We start from the raw sequence: 20,864 nt of genomic DNA, 5'->3' as shown, positions 1-20,864 counted from the left end.
ATCGTGTATTGTTGTTATGCTATGATTGGCTGGACAGCCACAGCACTGTCGCCTGTGATTGGACGCCTTTAAAATGTTCCGGAACTCATAACAGACACACCTCCGTTGAACATGCTGATAGATAAAATGACTTCACACGATTTGTACGTTTTAAACATATAGCAATGGAATTATTATTTCTTCGGTTGTTTTTAGACCAATTAAACACCATTAAAATATGTGATAGCAATTTGATTGTCATATATTTTTCAATAAACACAATTACGCTAAAATTGCACAATAACAAAATAATGGACAAAAACATTCATCAAGAGTTCCCATTTATTAACTACTGCAATGTTTTTGCTAAATAAGATATTCAAGGAAATGTATCCACAATATCAAAAAATTAAAATGAGCTACTACAAACTAAACTACACTTACATCACAGCTATCGACTGAAAAACAAAACATATGGAAAAACCACTGGAACACATATTTACATAAACTCAGGAAGAAAAAGAAATATACATTTCATCAAAAAGACACAAGTCGTTAAAACATGGTTCCTGACGACTCCATCAAGCAATGAAATCCAAAGGTCTGTTGAAACCACCTTTCCTGTTCATGTATTGCCTGCAAGAGAAATATGATTACATCATTGATCGCCTTCCTGCACCAAAACATTACATCACTGCCCACCAATGAGAACGTTTGTCATTTAGTTGTGCAGTACCTGCAGAGGTGATTGGCCAAATACGGTGCTGTTGCTGGGATATTAACTTAAGTTAATTTTCTTAACACAAATGCCGTTTATATAAGTATAAAACAAAAGGATAAAATGACAAAATAAAGCCAGGAATTACAAATCACAGAACTCGTATCATCAAGTGGAGGATCTGGGGTTCGGGCAGATGAATTATTTAATCTCAGAAAACAAATACTGTAAATACACATACCTGTATTTTCTCTTCTGCGACACGTTAATTGCAAACGAAGCAACATTTCCTTCCTTCTTTTTGCCCTGTTGATAAAAAAAAATGACAATCATACACCATACATTATTTTTTAAATGATGTAAAAATAACTGCATTAATAAAAAATAGGGAAGAATATTACAGCACAGAATATTTAAGATTTTCATCTTCAAGTTAATTTGGTTTTCAACAGGAATATTTTTAGCATGCACTCTGTCTAGCTGTGCCATCTTGTGGTTATTTGGATGATCAGCTTTACCATTTAAAAAAAAAAGAAGAAGCTGCAAGCAGCTTTGTGGAACAGTATGTACGTTTACCCATGATGACCAAATGCCAAGACAGTGGCCATGCATACTAACATACTAAACTATGTGATTGACAACAATACAAAATACATGACATATCACAAAGTGCAAAGAACATCTCGTTTGGTCATTCTTGTAGGATGGATTGTAACATGATTTAGCAGTAAAGAAAGTGACCTCACCTTTGTGCTGTCAAAGGATCCAAAGCCCATCAGTTTCATCATCTCGATTTCCTCTTCAGTCTTTCCCTGCATGTCCTCAGCTGCAGGAGCAATCAGATGAGAAAGGACATCAACTTATAAGTGCCATGCATTGGGTACATTCAGAGTTTGTTCTCAGCATCGTGATATCAGAATGAAAAGATATTCAAGCTCACAACCCATTTTACTTCTGTATATTGACCCTTTTGACTGAGAAGTGTAGGCTGAAGGTCATGTTCAAGCATGAGAGCATCTTAAAGAATGAACACTATCATGCAGTCTGGATTCAGATAGTTTTTTACTTTTATTCAGCAAGGATAGGCATTTATTATGTTACAAAAGGTTTCTATTTTAAATAAATACTGTTCTTTTAAACTTTCTATTCACTGAAGAATAATGCATCACAGTTTCCACAAAAAATATTAAGCAGCACAACTGGCTTCAATATTGTTGAGAAGAAATGTTTCTTAAGCAGAAAATCTGCATATTAGGATGTTTTCTGAAGGATCACGTGACACTGAAGACTGGAATAATAATGATGAAAATTCAGCTTTGCATCACAGGAATAATTTATATTTTAAAAATATATTCAAATAGAAAATGGCTATTTTAAATTGTAATATTATTTTACAATATTACCATTTTTACAGTATTTTTTTGCAGCCTTGGTTAATCGCTATTACTGCCATAACTTTTATTACATTATTGGGAACTGAATTACTGTGGTTGAACTATTTGAAAGATTTGTTGATTAACATTATTCAAATTTTTTCGCATGGTTTAAGGTGGTTCAGTTATTTTCGAGGCAAAGCAAGTTATAACATTTGATGAATGATTATGAAAGACTACCTTTTCTTTGGAATAACGTGAACGGATGAATCAAGCACAATACCGGGAATGTGTAGCTGACCTGAGGGGGTAAATACATTTCGCTGCCCATGCACAATGTGTATGTGACTCATTTTATATTTTAACTTTATTAATAAAGTAAACAGTGAATATTGATGGGTCATTTATTTTAAATTATTTTCTCACCTTCCTGAAAAAAGTTTGTGTATCACTTTGCTTTGACTGTTTTAACAATTCTAATTGGGAAAATCCAAAGATGCAGATAATGCCGGGTTCACACTACACGATATCAGCCTGATAGTGGCGCAATTTATTTGACAGGGTTTTGTGGTGATTTGTAAACTAGAATGGGGGCAGAGGATGCAATAATTGACTGTTATTATCTCGTATAGTGTCTCATAGTGGAGAAATTTTTTTTATAAGCATGTTTCATGACGAGTTCTGTCACATCTGTGACATTGACCAATAGGAGCAGAGAAGCTCTTCCGTACACAGCTTTCAAACATGGCGAAACGAGAGAGAGATTATGGTATTGGCGCTGCTAGTTGGAATAATGCAATTTTCTTTCTTTTTTTGGTCTTTCTGATGACAAGACAGCCAGTACACAGCGATTCCGCAGCCGTTGTTTGTTTACACTTGTTTCTAGTCGCTAGTTCCGCCTTCTCGATGACATCACGGAGGTCGTTAAAGACGGCAAGCGATGATTAGTTGGGAATGTTGTAGTCTGGCATGTTCTTGTCCACGACATAATTCATTATCTGACACAGTGACTATCATAACAGACAGTATTTTTGTAGGCTAAAACCCAGAAACGAGTTTGCATTTCAGCACTTTCGGTTCCATCATTCTGAAGTTAATGGGTTTTTTATGGAGCGAATTATGTGCCAAAATTAAACAAACAAATCCAGCATTTTGCAAACAAACTCAATCTGCTTTGCAAAGGAAAACTCGACTCGCAAACAAACAGAAAGCAATTTGCAAAAACAAAGGTCAATTTGAGCGAAAATGCAGTGGAGTAACCAATATTGTGTTTTACAAATATAAATAACTGATCCTTGATAATATTTCACAAATAAATACAAACCATCCTACAAATTGCATGTAACCTTTGAACAAATACCAAATCTAGTGCATACAAATGCATATCTGTCTGTTATGATTGTGAGATCTCTCAGCTCGATTTTCTCACAAATGTGTCCAGGCAGATTTTCTCCTAAATGCAGATGAGTAACTTCCTCTTCTAAAACAGTAGATGGCGCTAAAATAGGGGATTCATTTAGCGCTAGTCTCCCGGGAGAAGCGCTGATTTGAAACACGCTTGCCTTTGCCTACAGCTGAGGAAAAAGTTACTGTCTTTATTTATAATAAACACCTTGAGGTTTTCTTTTGCAAAATGTTTATTACAAGGCCACAGGGCCTTTAACATTGTTGAGGACAAAATGCCACAAGGTAATTAGATCTGTGATTTTACACAGATATGAGAACGACAGACTCGTTCAGTGTAGACATAATCACTAATTTAGTCATTTCGCACGCGTCCAATGAAGAAGAAAATGCAAAAAGCAACATTTGATGGCAGAGCTTTCAGCTTAGATTCCCAGAGAGAGTGAACTTCACACATGAATGTTACGTAAATTGTATTGGCCTATTTTCAATAAAAAATTGTGAAATTAGTCAATTTTATTAGTTTGCCTGATTATTTTTTGTTGGCCACTTAACATTTCTGTCTTAAAACAGCTGTCAGTTAAGAAATGTTTAGCTACGGTACTTGCATCTTACCTTGCGCTTTATGACCATTAACAAATTATCTTGATGCTGTGGAATATCCTTGCAGCACTAAAGTCGAGTTAATACTATATTAGGCAATAATTTCACAACCTTTATTATACACACTGATGAATAATGCATCATCTCACCTGTAGGCTAAGTCACCAAAAACCCTTTATAAAAATACAAATAATTGTGTACTGTAAATACATGAAGGGAGGTATTGGCACAATTTCACCTGTAGTAAGTCAAGTCTTACCAATAGTAACCTTCTACAAGCTTTGGAATTTGAAAATGTCTGTTTTTAAATGTTAAAAGTACTTTTAAATAATAAATTATAGGCTACGTTTACCGCAGTTGGTGGAATTGCCAGACGTTCCCATGCGCCGTGGAAGCGCGTCAAAGTATTCTCAGGTATAAATATGCAGCTATAGCGCACGTAGGGGATTTTTAATTAATATTCATGTCGATATACAATGGTTACTCATAGAACAGTGTAAAGGGAAAACAAATGTCCGGTGATCGTGAATACCGAACCTAACTTTACCGCGCTCAACCACCGTACGTGCATTTCACGCATTTGTAATGGCTTTTGCGTAGCTGTCAATGAAGGGACAGAAAGCTCTCAGATTTCATCAAAAAGATCTTTATTTGTGTTCCGAAGATGAACGAAAGAAATTTTTGGGTGAACTAACTCTTTACACCTTGAAAAAGGTGGTTGCTAACGAGTGGCTAAACGTGTAAGAATAAACTTTTGTTGGTCACAGAGCTTGTTTTCTGCAATAATCCAAAAGTCAATGGAAAAATCCTATTGGTTTTCTGGCGAGGGAATCAGGGTGATGCTAACTTCACTGCAGTAATTTTATTGTAGGATAAAATAAAGTGCTCCACCTGATATCTGATGGACCTTTGCTGGCTTGTCTTTAACTTCCTTCCTGTCATCGTCTCGCCTGTCCTTCTGCCGCACTGGAGACAGAGAGGAGGAGCGGTGTCGCCGTGGAGACCTACATAAACAAGACAGGCACACAGCTGGAGGAGGGGTTATCAAAAACTAAACATTGAGGAGCCCAGAGCTCCACTTTTTATCTAACCAGATTCACAGGCCTGTTATGTTCTTCACTAATGAAATGTGTGTACAGCGAGTGTCTGATGGCACAAGCTCACCTGGATCTACGCCTTTGGGGAGAGCGTGAGCGCGACCTTCGTCTGTCTCTGTCCCGGGACCTCTCGCGCTCCCTGCGCCTCCTCTCACGATCTCGTGAAGACGAGCGTGAACGCCGTCTCTCTGGAATGAGAAACCACAAAGTCGTTACCAACAAAAGGTTGGAACAAATTAAATAACCTTTATGTTTGAATATTTAATTTGCCAGCTGCCTGAAAAGTACATTGTACCCTTCATCTGGTTCTTCAAAAGTTTAACTGTAATTAATAAGCATTAGGATGAGGTCAACCAGTGTTTAAAAAAGCAAAACTGAATAATTACCATAATAAAAATAATATTCAATGTGCATATGACAATCTCATTACCACACCAGATTTTTTTTTTCTGATTAAACACTATTTTTTAGATTGTTTTTTTCCCATTAAAACTAATTAAAAGTGATATTCTAGTTTTTTCTATAATAAAAATAATTGTAATGCTATAACATTATGATAATTTTTTATGATAATTTGTTGCACTGTTTGTGAATTAAAATAAACATTTAAGAACAAAATCATTCTTTTATAGTTAGTAACAACAAGATGTTAATAAATAACATTCAAAGAAAAGAAATAAATCAATGTGACCTAAAAAGATACAGTTAAGCAACCAATGAAATGCTATAATGCTAGTTGCAAAAATGGTTATCTGTATTACATTGGGCTGTAGAAAATTTCAACTCGTAGAAAGAGCTTGATGAGCAAGAATAATTTGTATAATAAGTACAAGTATAATTTGATCTGTGTTTTTTTTTTGGGTGTAATTTAATGTGCGCCAGATGCGAAGTTAACAACAGTAGCCAGTCACACGTTAAGTTACCATCCATATATTTAAAGCAATAATTGAATTCAAACCTCGTCGTGGTGGTGGTGGTGGTGGTGGTGTTCGGCTCCTGCTTCTCACCATTATTGGATTAATATGAAGCAAACTCCTTTCTTTCAAACAGCGCTTTCACAAACTTGCAGAACATTCCAGTCTGCTGGTCGCCATCAACTGTGCGCCACAAAAAGCAATCCGGAAGCCTTCAAGCGTTCCGTGAAAATAGTTCCTACCCCACATTACGCCCCTTAGTGAAAATAGCTGCAATGTCAAATGAAAAGAAAATCATTATGTATTTGCTTTTCAGTTAAATACTTCGGAAAAACATTAACATCAAATATTAACTGGTTGCGACATATTTGTACTTGAAAGCAACCTCTTTAAAGTAGTTCACCTAATCAAATTCTGTCATCATTTGCTTACCCTCATGTTGTTCCAAACCTGTACGAGTTTCTTCTGTTGAACTAAAAAGAAGATATTTAGAAGAATGTTGGTAACCAGAGAGTTGATGGTAGCCCTTGACTTCCATAGTAGGAAAAAATAATAATAATATGGAACTTGGAAGATAATGGCTACCGACAACTGACTACCAACATTCTTTCAAATTTTTGGCATAACTATTCCTTTAACACGACTAGAAAAGAAATGTCACCTTTGATTTTCTCAGTCACAATTAAGTAGGCTATTGTTTTGAAATCCACCCCAAAGACAGTCTACAACTTCACATGGATGTGATCTTTAATGAATGGTACATCCGATCCTAGCATTTTACATTCTAATATTGACATGGAATTAAGTTTATAAACCGGCTAATATACACACAAATGCATTTAAATAACAGTGGCTGATCATAAAAATAATTACAACTGCAAAGAAGTCTCCGGCGCACATACATACAAAATAAAGATACTAAATAATAACAATTAAAAAAAACAAGTGGAATAAAGTCGTGCATTTAGTGTTGAATTTTCTTCATTATCTTGCTTATTTTGGCCTTTTGACATGTATTGTTTGCAAGCCACTGCGATCATGATTTCCAGTGAATGAAACATTTTCAATTAGTTTATCCCTGCTATTCATAACAAAGTGAGATGAAGGATGTTTATAGTGGTTAAAAAAGATTTTAGTCAACAGTAATGCCACATGTAATTATATAAACATGATAATGAGCAACAATCAGAATCGATAGACATGAACAATCAATGCTTACTCAATGCCACATTCTTTTTTTTCTATGCAAGTACTAAGTGCAATTCATTTTAAAGCAAGGGGAAGGATCATATTCAATGTGCATTAGTGAAGCATTGTGAAATTTGCATCGGCGTGGACAGAGTGGACCGAAAACATGTTTCAAGTCACAAAACCATAATCAGAAACTCGTATGGCATGTACAGATCAGTAAATGGATACACAGTGGATGTGAAGATGTGTTTGCGTGTAAGTATTAGTGAAGAACACTTCTGAGTTCAAGATTCTGCTTTCTCTTTTTGTTTCTTGCTTTTCTTTAGGAAACAGGGGGCCTTGAACTTCTTTTTTTTCTTTGAAGGAGATTTGGAAGGTGACCCCTCTGGGGTGTTTCCTGCAGGCTTGTTGGGCGGGGCAATGGGCGGGGCCGAGAGTGTGGTTTCAGAAGTGTCAGTGGTGGACAGAGCCTTCATTTGTTTTTCTAGCTCCTCCTGCTGTTTCTTCTCGTCGCCTTTATCGTTCTGCACGGCATCTGTGGTTTTCCCATCTGCATGCGAATGCAATTGAAATAAAAATGGGAAAGAAATAGCACAGTAAAAATAATAAAGAAAACAAAAGAAAAACAAAGCAGTTAAGCAGTTGTTTAGGGGTTAACCCGTGGCACAGAAGCAGCTACAGTTTTTGGCCAACATGCTCGTTCAAGTTGTGTGCAATGTCTTTCTATATACTCACTAGTGAGACAAGATCTCAGTACCAAACGATTGTCCTACAAATTATAATAGAGGGACAGAGACAGACAGACAAGGTGTGAAGACAGATGGAGGCTACAGTACAGAGCTGAAAATGTCACACATAAAAATAAAAAATGATGACAATTGAAATGAGAACACTGACACAGACTTGAATACAGACATCCCATGTCACTGTACATTACACTAACAGTTAAAGGCATCGTTCACCCAAAAAGGAAACTTCTGTCAGTATCATTTTTAGATTCTTCAAAAAATATTCATGGAAAATAACAGTATGGGTAACACTTTACAGTAAGGTCATTTGTTAGTCACAACGAAATCAAAATCAACCATTCTTATTTTATTTGTGGAATATTGCTGAATTTATTAAAAAGTATTTATCCGTGGACATTATTTAAAAAAAAAAAATCATGTGATCTCATTATCTTTAATCAAAATAACTTCCCCTCCCTCTTGCAAAACTCTTCTCTTCTCTGTTGACGAGTTTACTGGCGCGAGGGCGATATCGACGTCGACCAATAGCAAACCACAATCATCCAATCAATACCCAATGGACAAAATAAGGGCCTTTTCACTCAAATATACGCCACAATAAGACTATCGCAACTTCTGTTTCATGCCAACTTTAATATTAATGCATTAACTAATAATGAACAATAAATGTTTACAGCTTTTATAAACTTTTGTTAATGTTAGTTAATAAAAATCTTCATGTTAGTTCACATTGCATTAGCTAATTTTAACAGACACAACATTTGATCTTAAAAAAAAAAAAAAAAAAAAATATTGTTCATAGTTAGTTCATGTTGATTAATGTAGTAAACTAATGTTAACAAATCAAACCTTTTTGTAAAGTGTTAGCAATATTATGCACATGACAGAATAGTCATTTTTGGGTAAACTATTCCTTTAAGGTCATTATATAAGTATTGATACCAGATTATAAAATAAATCTGCATTAATCTACTTGAGCGCATATGGAGAAAAACTAACACTTTACATTAAGGTTCCATTTGTTAACATCAGTACATTTATTAATCTAAGTTAATTTAGTTCATTTCAACATTTACTAATACATTATTAAAAAATAAAAGTGTTGTCTCTGTTAACATTATTTAATGGACCTCAGCTTACATGAACTAAAGTTTAATTTTTTAACAAACAAAGATTATTAAATACTGTAAAAAATGCATTGCTCATTAATGCTAGTTAATGCATTAAATAACATTAAAATGGTACTTTATTGTAAAGTGTTACCGAAAAAAAAAAGCACTACTTTTTATTTCGCTTTTAGTAACAGGGGTTGTGATGATGCTACACACAGATCAGCAAGTGTGCCCATAGCAGGAGTTTCGGCAGTGTCATGTTCACATGCACAGGTGTGAGGGGAAGCATCACCGGGTCTCACCTGACACTGGGCTCTTTTTGGGGGAGGTAGTCGGGGAAGTCCCCGTGTCATTCACCACCTCCTCCACACCTTTTACACAACATCAGGGTAAAGGGAAGAAGAGGGGAGGAAACAGAAATAGAGGGAGATAAGGAGGAGTTGTACAGTGAGTAATAACCAGTGTTGAGAAGTCATTTGTTAAAAATAGCGTTGTAGCTAAATTAATAAAACATTTTTTGCAGTGTGAAAATAGCTCAGCTGATTTCAAAATAATGTAGCTTTTCTGGTAACAAGTTCATTTTTCCATTTGAGTCCATTTCCATTTCCATGCCGAATTAGTTCTCTATCAAGTGTAAATATATGTGTGTAATAAAATTGTGTTTAATTAAGATTCCTATCATTTTTGTACCAATAAAAAATACTGCCAAAAATAAATAAATATATATATATATATACAGTATAGGCTATATATACAGTATATGCAGTATCCTTCAAATGTTTGGGGAGACAGTAAATACATATTTTTATTCAGCAAGGATGCATCAAATTGAAAAGTAAAAGTAAAGACATTAATAATGTTACACAAGATTTATATTTTAAATAAATGCTGTTCTTTTTATCAATGAACCTAGGATAGATAGATGTATAGATGGATAGATAGATAGATGGATAGATAGATAGATAGATAACATAGATAGATCGATAGAAAGATAGATAGACAGACAGACAGACAGACGATAGACAGATAGACAGATAGATAGATAGATAGATAGATAGATAGATAGATAGATAGATAGATAGATAGATAGATAGATAGATAGATAGATAGATGGATGGATGGATGGATGGATGGATGGATGGATGGATGGATAGATAGATAGAACAATAGATAGATAGATAGATAGATAGATAGATAGATAGATAGATAGATGGATGCACAACTATTTTTTACATTTATATAATAATAATAGTAATCGTTTCTTGAGCAGCATATTAGAATGATTTCTGAAGGATCATGTGACACTGAAGACTCGAGTAATGATGTTGATTTTGTATTCTAATATTTCACAATATTACAGTTTCTACTGTTTTTTGATAAAATAAATTCAGCTTTGGTGAGGCTTCTTTCAAAAACATAAACAAACAAAAAAAGTTTACTTTAAGTCATGGGTAGTTTGTAGCTTGGCAAGTAACGTCCCCAACAATGGTAGTTACTGTAAAGGCATTCTTGGATTTGAGTGTGTGTGTGGGAAGGTTGTCAGACAGGACACAGTGCAAAAAGATCAGTGCTCAGGACAGGTGCTGAACCATGAAGAAATGATGTCGGGACACAAAACCTCAAGTTAGCAGTTTCTGGAAAGATACTGACATTCAACAACTTAAATTCATTTATTTTCAAGGCACACTTCAAAGTATTAAATACATGCATTATGTATTTCCTGAATTAAAATATATGTTGCTCCAAACGTTCATTCTTAAAAGTGGATAATAAAATAAAAAGCAAAACTTTGGTATTCAGTAGCGGTGACATCAAGTCAATATTTGTCTAAGGATGTGTACTGTATAAGACAGGCGGTGTTTATTGAATTCTCTTCTTTAATCCAGTGAGAAAATCAATAAAATATCAATACTTGGGTCAGAAATCAGTGGGTTACAAAACTACACTGTCTAAGTCTAGTTAAGACAGTGTCAGCTCGTACCGTCCTGCTGGCCGTGTTGTTTGCGCTGCACCTCCTTGCGGTATTCCTCCAGCTCCTGATCCGTCAGCTCATTGAAGGGATTCGGAGTCTCGGGTTCAGGTACGGCTGGGGGCTCGACGGTCTCTGGAGACTGGTAGCAGAAGAATCATGCTCACATCATGAACACACACATTGTGTTCTCTTCCGGTTCTGTTGTCAATCCGCGTTCAGTGACGCTGGTGACGTAAGACGCTGCTGACGTGTAATCCGGTGCGTCCGTGTATTCGGGTTCAAATAAATATGGCGGGGCAAAAAAATGCAAGTCTACCTCTGTGTGGAAATCCTTAGACATGTTTGCGAAGACTGTTTTGTTTACAGTGTGTGTCTCCCTCAGACTGTAAACAAAGCTCGGGCGCACCAGATAACACGTCAGCAGCGTCTCACGTCAGAACCGGAACCGGAAGAGAATACAATGCTGAATAAAGTCGTAGTTTTTGTTATTTTTGGACCAAAATGTATTTTCAATGCTTCAAAAAATTCTAACTAACCCACTGATGTCACATGGACTACTTTGATGATGTCTTTATTTCCTTTCTGGACAAGGACAGTATACCGTACATACATTTTCAATGGAGGGACAGAAAGCTCTCGGACTAAATCTAAAATATCTTAAACTGTGTTCCGAAGATGAACGGAGGTCTTACGGGCTTGGAATGACATGAGGGTGAGTCATTATGACATAATTTTCATTTTTGGGTGAACTAACTCTTTAATGGGAGTCTCATTTCTGACACGCTGCAATCATAACAGACTGAGCCATCTGACCAATCAGAGCAAAGGAAGTTCTCGGAAAGGAGGGGTTTAGAGAGAATGAATCCTTTATTGAACTGATGCTGCAATTAGCAATAAAAATTAAACAAAAATTTAATAGTTTTTTGACTGTGGATTCATGTAAACCAATTGTAGGAGAGCTCTAATTAGGAACCTTTAAAATAACATAATAGGGGCACTTTAAGAATGTTCACATTTTCAAGAGAAAGAATATGAAAGGACACGTTTTAATTGTTTGACGTGTATGAGTATATATGATCTTGTTTTGAGTATATGAACTGAATGACACTGTGATCTTACCGGTGGACTGTTGTCTGTGATGACGCTGGCTAACACTTGAGACCGAGGTCCAGCTGTTTTCATGTCCTGACGGTTCTGCTCCCTGATCTGAAACACAAATAATAAAATAATAAAAGAAAATCCACCACCCTCAGCTTTCCAGTGTATTTTGTGTTTATGTAGACATAGCTGCAATAAGACAGCTTGGACATACTTGACATTCTCTTTGTGTGCATATTTATTGTAGTCTTGCTTCTGCATAATTTTTTTAATTTTGCCTCCAAAATGAATGTCACCTAAACTAAACAACTACCAACAACTAAACATCTATCCTAAGTTTATTTTATCATACACTTTCTTAATAATATTATGATTTAAGTTAGTATATTATTAGTTATTAGTATATTATAAGTTAGCATAATATTAAAAGTTATTTATCATCTTATAAAGTATTTGCTGCTCTTTTCTATGCATAAATCCAGTTATAATCCTTCAATGATTCTACTAGTCAATGTTTGGCTTTCTTTTAATCATTTAACGAATGCAATGATTTCAGGGTACAACATCTTCCTATTAATTTAAATATTATTTATGGAAATGTACTACAATAGCTAATATTGAATCACCCTACTGTTCAAAAGTTTGGACGGTTCCATTTCAAATAAGTGCTGTTCTTTTGAACTTTCTATTAAGTGAACTTTAATTATGTTTTGCCTCTGTCTGACCAATCATTGTCCATTTCTTCTCTCGCTATCCTTTCTCTGCCGAATATTCTCCTCTCCCTGTGAGTATTCATATTATAATGATTTCTGAAGGATCATGTGACACTGAAGACTGGAATAATGATGCTAAAAATTCAGCTAGCGCCATTTAAACATATATTAAAATAGAAAACATATTTTAAACTGTAAAAAAAAAGACTGTTTTCACCGTTTTAAATAAAATAAATGCAGACTTGGTGAGCATAAGAGAACAAGATCTTAGAAAAGATGCACAATATGTCCTGATTTCAGTTTTGACATCAAATCAATAGAAGCTGCAGTTTCAATACAGGCCCAAATGACAAATCATTTGTCATTTAAACCCAATGACAAAAAAAAAAAGAAGCTTACTGTACCTTATTTCTAGTCTCAAGCACCTCCTTTGGGTTGGTGAATAGAGGGACAAACTGGTTTGGGTTCTCGATTTTAATGGCCTGTCCACTGGCCTGTGCGATTTCCTCTGCCTTCTGCCACTAAAAGAAAAGAAATCAATACAGTAGAAATTCAGCTGCTTGAACCAAAGTATGTTAATCATTCCTGAGACATCCAGCCTATGTTAAAAAGCTAACTGAAGCAGACAGTTTAAGGGAAATATGTAGCAGGTCTAAAAGGAACCAGCAGAGGGCAGTGCAAGAACTGCAGTGAGATTTATGACAATACAATATTTCCCCTGCATTGCAGAGAAGCAGAAAGGGAGGTGGGTGGAACATGGTGGAAGAGACAACCAAACTGTAGTCCTATCACAGTGATGTAACGAATACGCCATTATTCTACCAATTATATTCTATGACTCACACTCGGGACTATTTTCTGAACTGCAACACAGTCTCTGGCTTAGTCATTCAAATTGTCAATTCATTTTCAGAAGAAAAGATTTCTACAATACACTGCAAGCTGCACTGATTACTGGCTCACACGCTGATACTTTAGCAATGGAGAACTTAACATGGACGAGAGCAGATCACTAGATCATCAGTTATCAAAAGAGACACCATTGTCGGTTTCAAGGTAGTAACATACAAACAGAATGACTTTAATTCAACACGAATAGTTAGTATGTACTATATAACGGGGCCTGAACAGGGTGCAGGATTATTTTAAACATCATTTTAAACATTTCTGAAAGTATAGTCACAATGCAGTAGTTCCCACACACATATTTTATACCAAATGGGTGACAGTACACCTCTATATAGATTAAAAAAATATATATTTCAGAAAGCAGATACGTTGTGCTCAAAATGAGCCTATAATGCAAAATAACAAGCCTAATTATAGGGATAGAAAAAAATCCATTTCCAAAAGCACAAACATAAAATAACGGCCACACTTTAGTTTAGGGTCCAATTCTCATTAACTAACTATTAACAATGACTTTTGCCCCAAACTCCTAATTACTGCTTAATGCTTATTAATAGTTAGTAAGGTAGTTGTTAAGTTTAGGTATTGGGTAGGATTAAGGGATGTAGAATATGATCATGCAGAATAAGGCATTAATATGTGCTTTATAAGTACTAATAAACAGCCAATACACTAGTAATATGCATGCTAATAACTAAGCAACTAGATAATAGTGAGAATTGGACCATAAACTAAAGTTGTTTAAACTAAATGTTTAACAAGTTGTAATTACTGTTTACAATATATTCAGCTTGAGAAAATTTGTATTATGAACAATTATTATTAATGTATTAATACATTTAGAAAATCCATACAATAAATACAGTTTTATTTGTATATACTATAATTACAAAAGGAAAAATATGAGTATGTGTTTTTGTAAAGTCATATTTAAAAAAAATATATACATATATAATACTGATTTTCTACATTTGCAATGGTTACCATTTGCTATTTTTCATAGTGTGATTTTGATTAATTGTATTAAAACCAGTAATGTTTTGTTTGACCTGCTAACCTCAAAATAATTATTATTCTAATAATAGTATCTGGAACCGACAACAATTAAAAAACAAAATATTGTTTTAGTAAAAATAGAAAAAAATGATTGTCCCCATTTTGTCCCCAAATTAGATTTCAATTATATTTTGACCATACTAGGAAATGCCCCCGGTTTCAATATTAGAAATCTGGTCACCTTAGGTCACACAATTTGAGATATGTTGCATGAGTTGCATGCCAGAATTTAATACTCAGGCTAGTTATTAGCCTTATTAGTCTAAAGTATTAGTCACAACTTGGTGGTCAGTGCCAGATCTCATTATTAGAATAGACATTTTGGATACTCAAGTTATATAAAGTTTACACAAGCTATCTGAGATCTCTCTCACCGTAGTCCGATGTCCTGGGCTGGCCTGGTCCTGGTTGACTTTCTGATAGACATTTGGGGTGTTCAGCCATCTAGTCTTCTGCTGTTGTCTCTGGGTGTGTGGATTGAGACGGGGGTGGGGTTGAACCCCATCGTCATGAAAAGAAAATGACGTGACGGTGGCAGGTACCTCCACCTCTCTCCTGGTTCTGGTGCGCTCCAACAGCACTGGGAAACGGTAGGCGTATCCTGTACGGTAACCCTATAAAAGTAGGATCAAATGATCTAAAGTCAAGTCTAATCGCAATAGGTAAATTGCTCTGGTCTGGACTGTCTATATTGTTTTAGATTAGACTTTACCATCCACGTACATGCAATCACCGTATTTTTTTCTTCACAATGTCTTGATAGATGTGTAATTTATATTATATACATTTATTATTTCTTTATCTTATTTTTATTAATATCTTAGCACACTGTAAAAAATAATCGTGATTTTAACGGTAAAAGACTGTAAAAATGCTACAGTGCAAAACTGTTAACAGAAAGTTTCCGTACTATATACGGTAAATAACTGTGATATAATTTTACTGTAAAATACTGTTAAATTTACAGTTTTTGAAAGTGAAAAAGAACAACTCATTGTATAATTTACAGTGAAAAACCGTAAATTTACATTCCCACAATTCCCTGTGTGACACTTCACATTTTATGTATTTTTGTTGAAATAACTATGGTTCCTCATAGTTTTCTTGTTTTTTTTTTCCTAATCAGTTATGTACATTAGGGTTTTATGTTACATTTAATGTTGTTAAATTAATGTTTATTGCATTTTTTAAATTTCATGTGTTACCATGATGGTGTTTAATGTTTGTGTGAATGAGACAGTGCAGCTTCTTTATATAAGTATTAGCCTTCTTATGGAAGATTGTTTGTGATGAGCTTTGATTGCTCATGTGACTCTCATCACTGCTGTGAGTGGGATGCCAGTGTATTACAATGGTACAAAACAGATATACATTTTTAAAACGGTTGGTCAATCAACATTTTATCAGAAAATGAATTACGGGTTATTACTGTAAATTTTAAGTTAAGTTTGTAAAACCATTAATGTTCCTACCGTATTTTTAACGGTAAAGTTCTGGCAACCACAGTTGCCGTTTTTTTACCGTAAAAATTACGGTTTTATTTTTACCTTTTTTGAATACTTTTCTATTTTATTTTTTTGCTATTGGCATTTTGTATTTTTCTTTTTCTTATTACTTGTTTCTTGTTAATGCTTCAGCAATATTGTATGTAAACACAATCATGCAAATAAAGTGCCCTATTAAGCTTTTTCAGACATTACCTTTCATGTAGTGTGTAATATAGTTGTTTGTGAGTATAAAAGGTCTACAAAGTTTTAAAGAACAAAGTACACGATAAAGTGAATTATCTCCCAAAAAAGGAACCGATTCTGAACTACCTGAAACGAGTCGTCAGTAATTCCAGTCTTACGGTATGAAACAAATTTACATAATGCCCGTCTAGGGTCGTCATTGGCTGCCTGTAAACAACGACTAAATTGACCCGCCCTCAAACACTGTAGCTGTAGCTGAGAGAGTTTGGTTTGTGTTGGCGACATATCGAGAAGACACTGTTTTCTGCAGCGAATTCAGGTATGGTAACATGCGTTTGGTTTCTGACACCATACTGGACCATCTGACCAATCAGAGCAGAGTAGGCTCTCGGAAAGGAGGGGTTTAGTGAGACTGAATCCTTTATCAAACCGTTTCAGATAGGCTACTGTGAGAAAAAGGGGTGATGCTGCAATGTATTTTATGAGAAAATGTAAATGTTTTTTTGACCTTGGATGCATGTAAACCTTTTGTAGGAGACCTCCAAAACAAAATTAGCAACCTTTAAAATAACATAAAAGCACTTTAAATTGGAATCAACTAACCAGATTGTCCAGGGTCCTCATCAATGCTTCAAACTCATGTTCTCCCAGCCTGCTCTTGTGCATGGGGCCGAAGGTGGATCCAGCCCAACCCACAGTGCCTGTGACGACGGGCCTGTGAATGTTGCGGTCCAGCATGATTAGGTTTTGTTCCCCTCCAGCGCTGCACAGTGCTGCCACCTGCCAGGACAGCACAACACTGCAGCATGACTCAGTGTGGACAATACAGCTAACAATACAACTATTCTCAACCAGTGCACTTCTTTCAGTTTTCACAATCCTTTATATTGTCTTTCTGTCGTGGGTCCCACAGTTTTGACTCATGAAATTAAAAGACTTTTCCATGACATTTACAGTAATTCCTGGAATGATTAAAAAATCATTTGATACTGTGCAGATTGCTTTCATTTTTGCATGACGTGGCATTCTAAAAACTAAAAGAAGTTAAAATATGTCTCTTGCTTGAGTGACCCGCGTTTTTAACCGCAAATACACGTTCTTTACACGATCAATACATGGGCGTTTTTTCTGTACATAAATCGCTCACAGAGCATTATATGTTGATGATGAAATATATTGTAGAAACTAGAAAAATGTACTATAAATATTTACACTACAGTAAAAAGTGATCACTATGATTTAAAAAAAGAATAGAAATTAATACTTAAATTGATTAAAATGAACAGAAAAGACATTAGCAATTTTACAAAAGATTTCTATTTCAAATAAATGCTGTTCTTCTGATCTTTCTATTAATCATACAATACGGAAAATAAAATGCACAACAGTTTCCACAAAAATATTAAGCGGCACGTTTTTTGAGCACCAAATCAGCATTAAACTGATTTCTGAAGGATAATTTGGCACTGAAAACTGGAGTAATGATGCTGAAAATTCAGCTGTGCCATCACAGGAATAAACTATGTTTTACAATATAATCAAAATAGAACACACATCTTTTAAATTGTAATAATATTTCACTCTTTTTACAGTACTTTTGATCAAATAAATCCAGCCTTGAAACATAAAGCTTCTTTTTAAAAACATTTAAAAATCTTACCGACCCCTAACTTTTAGTGTATATTTACTATGAATATTTATATTATAGTAATATGCATATTTATACTACAAATATGACTTTTCTGTGTGTTCTCTTGCACACACCCTTTCACTGGCTCTCTCAGTCTCTGAACACTAGCATTCTCTCTGTTCACTCCAACGGTCCCACTATCACTCTTCCATGTTTTTCCATCATGGGAAGGGCTGTAACTTTTGTTGTTGTTGCCTACCTGTGTTTGACAGGCGGTCTGGATGTGGTAGATTGTGTAAAAGGCCTCCTCCACTGACTCTCCCAGAGCCACGATTCCATGGTTCCTCAACACCAACACCTGCACAATAACAACATTTCATCAACCCCCTTTCGACCTTACGGGCCTCACAACATCGTGTTCTGTAATCGAGGATCTAACCTTGCATGTAGGGCCGAGGCTCTTCTGGAGTTCCACTCTGTCCTCTTCGTCCTCCATTACTCCATTATAGTCATAATAAGCTACCTCACCCACCAGCAAAGCCTCATGGGATAGCGGTAGCAGGCCACACTTCATGGCTGATACCTGCATGAAAGATTAATAGTGGTTATAGGGGATGATCGTTGCTAGAATGATAAAATCTACCAATTAAGATAAATGAGAGAATGCAGTTTGAAGTATCTCCAACAGCTGTCAGCTCGCAGGTGTGTAGGTAATTTGAGACAATGCTTCTAAAATAATAGAGTGATAATAATTATTTTTAATAATGGAATAAGTATTTTTGTGGTTAGTGGAAGGCAGGACCTCAGAACATATAAATATATTTGATTAGATAGATAGATAAATATGGTAGATAGATAGATAGATAGATAGATAGATAGACACTGTAGCTAAAATGATAGATAGAATGATTGAACAATAGATAGATAGATAGATAGATAGACACTAGCTAGAATGATAGATAGAATGATAGATCGAACAATAGATAAATAGAATTATAGATAGATAGATGGATAGATAAATAGAAAGACAGATAGACAGACAGACAGATAGACAGACAGACAGACAGATAGATAAATAGAACTATAGATAGATAGAACGATAGATAGATAGATAGATAGATAGATAGATAGATAGATAGATAGATAGATAGATAGAAAGATAGATAGATAGAACAATAGAATGATAGATAGATAGAAAGAACGATAGATAGAACGATAGAACGATAGATAGATAGATAGATAGATAGATAGATAGATAGATAGATAGATAGATAGATAGATAGATATAAAGAACGATAGATAGAACGATAGATAGAACATTAGAACAATAGAATAATATATAGATAGATAGATAGATAGATAGATAGATAGATAGATAGATAGATAGATAGATAGATAGATAGATAGATAGATAGATAGATAGATAGAAAAAGAACGATAAATAGAACGATAGATAGAACAATAGAACAATAGAACAATATATAGATAGATGGATAGATAAATAGAAAGACAGATAGACAGACAGACAGATAGATAAATAGAACTATAGATAGAACGATAGATAGAACGATAGATAGAACGATAGATAGATAGATAGATAGATAGATAGATAGATAGATAGATAGATAGATAGATAGATAGATAGATAGATAGATAGATAGATAGATAGATAGATAGATAGATAGATAGAGATTCATTTATGGCATTTAAATATGAAACAATTGTTAAGACAAACTAGTATTTAGTTTTAGATTAATATTTTGTACAAGTATTAAATATATTTGCTTAAAATACATTCTTTTTGATGAGCGACTCAAGAAACTCTAGAAAACAATGCCCTTGTCCTCCACTGTAAGTTGCTGTTTGAGCACTGTGGACTGTTCTCAGGCCAGTGTGTGTCGTACCGCAGCTGTGGCAGGAGTGTGGAGGTGCAGCAGACACCGGACGTCCGGTCGGGCAGAGTAGATCGCAGAGTGAAGACTGAACGCAGACAGATCCACTCCCAGAGTAGTGCTGCCTTTCTCCACCACCTCCCCCAGAACGTTCACCTTCACCTGGACATCACAGAGAGCACACGCTTTGATCAAGCCTTCACAAAATCCTTAAAAAAACCCAGGTGATTCAATGTGATTCATTTTGACCATCCTGAATCTGATCATATTACTTCTATCATTTAATGAATCAACATACTGGTTGGCATTATGAAAGGCCTTTCTTGAAAGATATCTTAAAAATTAGATAGCACTTCATAATGTGCAGAACCTGATTTCAACATGTTCCTGGATAAACATCTTTGTTGATCCTGGAACAACATTCTAATCAACCAATCAGATTTGAGGGACACAGTTCATGTCAAGTTTAGGGTTAAGTTTAGGGGTAGGGATATGGTTAGGATTTAATTTTCGGACAGGAATGTTGTTCCGGGATCAACAAAATATGTTGACCCAGGAATGCGTCTAACTGCAAAATCAGGACGTGCACATAAATTCCTTCACTATCCCTTTAGTTGACCAATACTTTGAACTGCATTTTTGTCTTATTTTATCCATTACAAGTCACAATTTATGATACAAATTGTGCACATTCATGGACACGAGACATTTTTCATGAGTAACAATATCTAATACCTTCTTTTTTGCAACAATGTACAAAATA

General features: G+C 35.1%; 2 protein-coding genes across 6 annotated transcripts in view; both read right to left on the bottom strand.

The window, feature by feature from the left end:
* Window positions 1-303: 303 nt before the first annotated feature.
* Window positions 304-6,250, bottom strand: snrnp27 (small nuclear ribonucleoprotein 27 (U4/U6.U5)). Its single transcript, XM_056254716.1, has 6 exons — window positions 6,133-6,250; window positions 5,242-5,362; window positions 4,969-5,081; window positions 1,444-1,523; window positions 939-1,003; window positions 304-615 (listed from the first exon to the last, which is right to left on the bottom strand). Exons 1-6 carry the CDS (start codon window positions 6,182-6,184, stop codon window positions 561-563), a joined length of 486 nt encoding a protein of 161 aa, XP_056110691.1. The 5' UTR covers window positions 6,185-6,250; the 3' UTR covers window positions 304-560.
* A 567-nt stretch (window positions 6,251-6,817) lies between these two features.
* The window catches only part of add2 (adducin 2 (beta)), a 30,229-nt gene continuing 16,182 nt past the window's right edge, over window positions 6,818-20,864 (bottom strand). For 3 of the 5 annotated variants that reach the window (XM_056254697.1, XM_056254701.1, XM_056254700.1), the window contains 10 exons: window positions 20,114-20,263; window positions 18,649-18,792; window positions 18,469-18,567; window positions 17,183-17,359; window positions 15,263-15,502; window positions 13,328-13,444; window positions 12,232-12,318; window positions 11,122-11,251; window positions 9,443-9,511; window positions 6,818-7,829 (listed from right to left, as the gene is read on the bottom strand). In XM_056254697.1, coding sequence (XP_056110672.1) covers window positions 7,564-7,829; window positions 9,443-9,511; window positions 11,122-11,251; window positions 12,232-12,318; window positions 13,328-13,444; window positions 15,263-15,502; window positions 17,183-17,359; window positions 18,469-18,567; window positions 18,649-18,792; window positions 20,114-20,263 — 1,479 coding nt within the window. In that variant the 3' untranslated portion in view covers window positions 6,818-7,563. Of the gene's footprint in view, window positions 7,830-8,014; window positions 8,049-9,442; window positions 9,512-11,121; window positions 11,252-12,231; window positions 12,319-13,327; window positions 13,445-15,262; window positions 15,503-17,182; window positions 17,360-18,468; window positions 18,568-18,648; window positions 18,793-20,113; window positions 20,264-20,864 lie in introns of all 5 variants that reach the window. The other 2 variants (XM_056254702.1, XM_056254699.1) reach the window with 2 other exon arrangements.

The sequence above is a fragment of the Rhinichthys klamathensis genome, unplaced genomic scaffold (genome assembly GCF_029890125.1).
Source record: "Rhinichthys klamathensis goyatoka isolate OS25496 unplaced genomic scaffold, OSU_Roscu_1.1 h1tg000114l_1, whole genome shotgun sequence".
NCBI lineage: Eukaryota > Metazoa > Chordata > Actinopteri > Cypriniformes > Leuciscidae > Rhinichthys > Rhinichthys klamathensis.
The sequence above is the reverse complement of the archived record's forward strand: the minus strand, read 5'-3'. Positions and strand labels throughout refer to the sequence as shown.

What these genes read in the sequence shown, in the direction of transcription:
- snrnp27 (XM_056254716.1), bottom strand. Translation starts at nt 6,184, where the DNA reads ATGGTGAGAAGCAGGAGCCGAACACCACCACCACCACCACCACCACGA. An exon ending in AAAGGTCCATCAGATATCAG is followed by an intron (nt 1,524 to 4,968) that starts GTGGAGCACTTT and finishes TTGCTCCTGCAG; the next exon opens with CTGAGGACATGCAGGGAAAG. An exon ending in GATCCTTTGACAGCACAAAG is followed by an intron (nt 1,004 to 1,443) that starts GTGAGGTCACTT and finishes TTTTATCAACAG; the next exon opens with GGCAAAAAGAAGGAAGGAAA.